Source organism: Vollenhovia emeryi, unplaced genomic scaffold (assembly GCF_000949405.1).
Source record: "Vollenhovia emeryi isolate VEMERY1.0 unplaced genomic scaffold, V.emery_V1.0 DF943512.1, whole genome shotgun sequence".
Taxonomy (NCBI): Eukaryota; Metazoa; Arthropoda; class Insecta; order Hymenoptera; family Formicidae; genus Vollenhovia; species Vollenhovia emeryi.
The window spans coordinates 1-3003 of NW_011962854.1; the positions used below are offsets into that span (position 1 = coordinate 1).

Sequence of the window (3003 nt, forward strand, 5' to 3'; positions counted from 1 at the left end):
GTACAGCCCAACGCCTTAATTGAAATAAAAAATTTTCCTCGTCACTATTTTTAAATAAATAAGGTGTGGCTTTAATTGAAAACTTGCGTTCTATATTATTAAATAATAATATATCGGTTTCACTATCAAAATCTTGACCTCTACAGATGTCATTAATAATAATTGGTTCATTTATAAAACTGAAATTATTAGTGAAAATATCTGAGATTGCATTTTCATTATTAATATTACCAATATTATCTTTATCACTATCATCAATGACATATTTACATTTTTTTTTATTAGTTTGTTGATTTTTAATTTGTTTTTGCTGCATTTCATTCCAAGTATCTTTTATATCTACTGCTACTCGTCGGTATAGCTGGCGGGTACTTACAATTCTTTTTTTTCTGTATGTAATTTTTTCTGCCATTTTTAATAACTCTTATTAAAATAAAAAATAAAATAAAAAATAAATAATTTCATCCTATTATTCATCCTGTTTCCTCCTTTTTTCTCGATTCTTTTCTCTGTCAGGAGCGTGCTTTAGCCATATTTTAATACTATCTTCTATTTCCTTGTTGTTCACGCCAGGTGTATTACGTTTGATGGAATCTAAAAAAATTAACGAATTTATCATGTATATTATTAAAAAATATCATTGACATAAATATAAAAAGCATGCATGTGAATAAAAAAAGTATATACACTTACCTATAATTACAGATTTCAAACATAAATCTGAAAAGGGTCGTTTATTTAAACGTTTTCCATAAAAGCTAAATTTTGCTGCCAATGCATCTATAAAAAGATATTTTAGAATTCTTGCGACCTTTGAAGAGACATCTCGTCCACCAATTGTAGATAGAGAAGCATTCTGAAAAGGTACAAAATTATAAGATTACACAACATTACTTTATTTTAATATTGTAAAAAACAAATGATATAAAGAGACTATACATATGCGTGTGTGTAAAGTATAAGAAAAATATAATTCCACACACCAGAATATCTATTTGTGTCTTTTCTTTAAGTATTTGTTCTACATAATCAACATCATGTAAACTTTTCATAGGAAATTGAAAACCAAAATCTTGGAGGGGTAATATTTCCTCTTTATTCTGTAAAAGAGCTAATAGCTGTGTATTCTGCGTTTTAATATGAGATAGAAGAGAAATAATCTTCTCTTGAAAAGCTGAAAAAATTCGGTTAAAAAAATTATTATTGTATTGTGTAAAATTTTAGAGATTTATGAGCATTTATTTGAAAAAAAATTATATATATACTGTGTATAAAATTTATATTTTATGCTAGAACAGTTAAAAATTTAATGTGCATGATGAAATGTAAAAAAGAAAAATTTTAAATATCGAAATAAAAAATATACCTTTTGAATCTATTGAGCTATCATTAGATGTGATGGATGGCGTACTATCCTTGAAAAATCTTCTGTGCCTATCTGCAGGAAATCTCGATGCGTTATGTGTTTTTAGAATACATTGATTTTGATCTGTGACTATATTATTAGTATCGGTCAAATCTGCTTCAGAAGAAACAATTTGAGAAATTAAAGTTACTAGAATAATGTAAAAAATGTTAAAAGAAAAATCTTAAACGATTCAAGTAGAAAATGTCATACCTATAGAACCATCTGAACTATCTGTCATGCATGTATCTTTATGCGTGCTAGCTTTATATGTATAATCTTTATATATGTGTTTGTCTCTATGATCTGCAGTTATAGCTTCAGAATAATCTGCATTGGGCAAATCTGAAAGTATTTCTAAAATTAATGTACATATATAGAAGCTTATTTTTACTTATTGGCATAGTATTAAATTTGTTTAACTTATTTTTTAACATATATAAAAATGCATCCAAAATCATATAGACAAATAAAAACAATAGCAAAAGAATTTTACCACAATATTATAATAACTTACTTTGTCTAAGAGTTGAAGTCTCTTCATTAGTTTTTTCAATGACTTTCAAAAACTTCTTTTTTAATTGTGGAGGTCGATTGTGGAGGACAACACTTCTTCCTCTTCGCCTGATATAAATCGACGAGGCGCATTAATTTTCCGTTTAACAGGAAATGATTCGACTTCTTGATTATCTGTTTGTAAATCAGATGTGTCTTCTGACAATTTGCATTTTTGTTGAGCTTTTTGTAAATCATCTAAAATAATTCCATACAATTAAATATATGTAGCATTTTATACTATATCTAAAAAATTGAAAGTATAGAATTAGCAAATATATCGTAGTAAACAATAATTAATCGACAGAATGCAAAACAATTATTTTATCGACTTGTATAATCAAAAATATATTATATGATTATATAAGTTGATAAGTAATAATCGTTTTGCATACTGTCAATTAATTACGATTTTCTTATTGATACATAATTAAAATAACTAAAATTTTAATTTTTATGCTCACCAGTTTCAAATAAACATCTTTGTACTGAATACAGTTTCCATTTTTCAGTATCTGCATATACTGTATTTGCCAAAATTTTATTAAATGTTTTTTGATCTTTCGTAGGTGGCCAAAAAACTTCTTTTTTTCGAGGCGTTAACCAAGTATTTCTGATAACTGCAACACCACCCCCATCATTAAATTCTATTACTGCATAAGACATTCTGTAAAAGTTTTTTGTGTAATTTAATAATAAAAATTATCGCGTAATCCTACAGGAATAATAATTTTTACATAACTATGCATTGTTAATTAATTAGATCCTGCACACAATAAAGAAAATATTAGGAACAGAAATTTAGAAGAAAAAAAATAAAAAATATTATGTACAAATACACATTCTAGTATGTCTAGCAATATGACCGATAGTTCAAGTATAAGGGACTCTTAATGGGCGTATCCCATTTGGACACGAATTATTGGACACCGCATTATTAAACACCGCATTATTGGACACCGCATTTTTCGTCACTGCATTATTGGACACAATCGTTACAAGGTGATCCACGCTTCCTATCGGCGGGGGGGGTGCGGGGAAAA

At 27.3% G+C, this 3003-nt stretch overlaps 1 protein-coding gene across 3 annotated transcripts; it reads right to left on the bottom strand.

Moving 5' to 3' along the window:
- Positions 1 to 6: 6 nt before the first annotated feature.
- Positions 7 to 2694, bottom strand: LOC105565515. Of its 3 annotated transcripts, none has more exons than XM_012018799.1 (7): positions 2425 to 2694; positions 1923 to 2158; positions 1619 to 1750; positions 1367 to 1438; positions 984 to 1174; positions 694 to 856; positions 7 to 594 (listed from the first exon to the last, which is right to left on the bottom strand). In XM_012018799.1, the coding sequence occupies exons 3-7, from the start codon at positions 1644 to 1646 to the stop codon at positions 470 to 472; spliced, it is 579 nt and encodes a 192-aa protein (XP_011874189.1). In that variant the 5' UTR covers positions 1647 to 1750; positions 1923 to 2158; positions 2425 to 2694; the 3' UTR covers positions 7 to 469. The 3 variants fall into 3 exon arrangements, with proteins under 3 accessions (XP_011874189.1, XP_011874181.1, XP_011874173.1); XM_012018791.1 differs by having other exon boundaries at positions 1367 to 1519; XM_012018783.1 differs by having other exon boundaries at positions 1367 to 1522.
- Positions 2695 to 3003: the final 309 nt, after the last annotated feature.

Excerpts from the sequence above, each read along its gene's own strand:
- LOC105565515 (XM_012018783.1), bottom strand. The coding sequence starts at position 1,646 with ATGACAGATAGTTCAGATGGTTCTATAG. Across the intron at positions 1,175-1,366 it reads TAGCTCAATAGATTCAAAAG|CTTTTCAAGAGAAGATTATT; the intron begins GTATATTTTTTA and ends GAATTTTTTCAG. Across the intron at positions 857-983 it reads AGACACAAATAGATATTCTG|AATGCTTCTCTATCTACAAT; the intron begins GTGTGTGGAATT and ends GTACCTTTTCAG.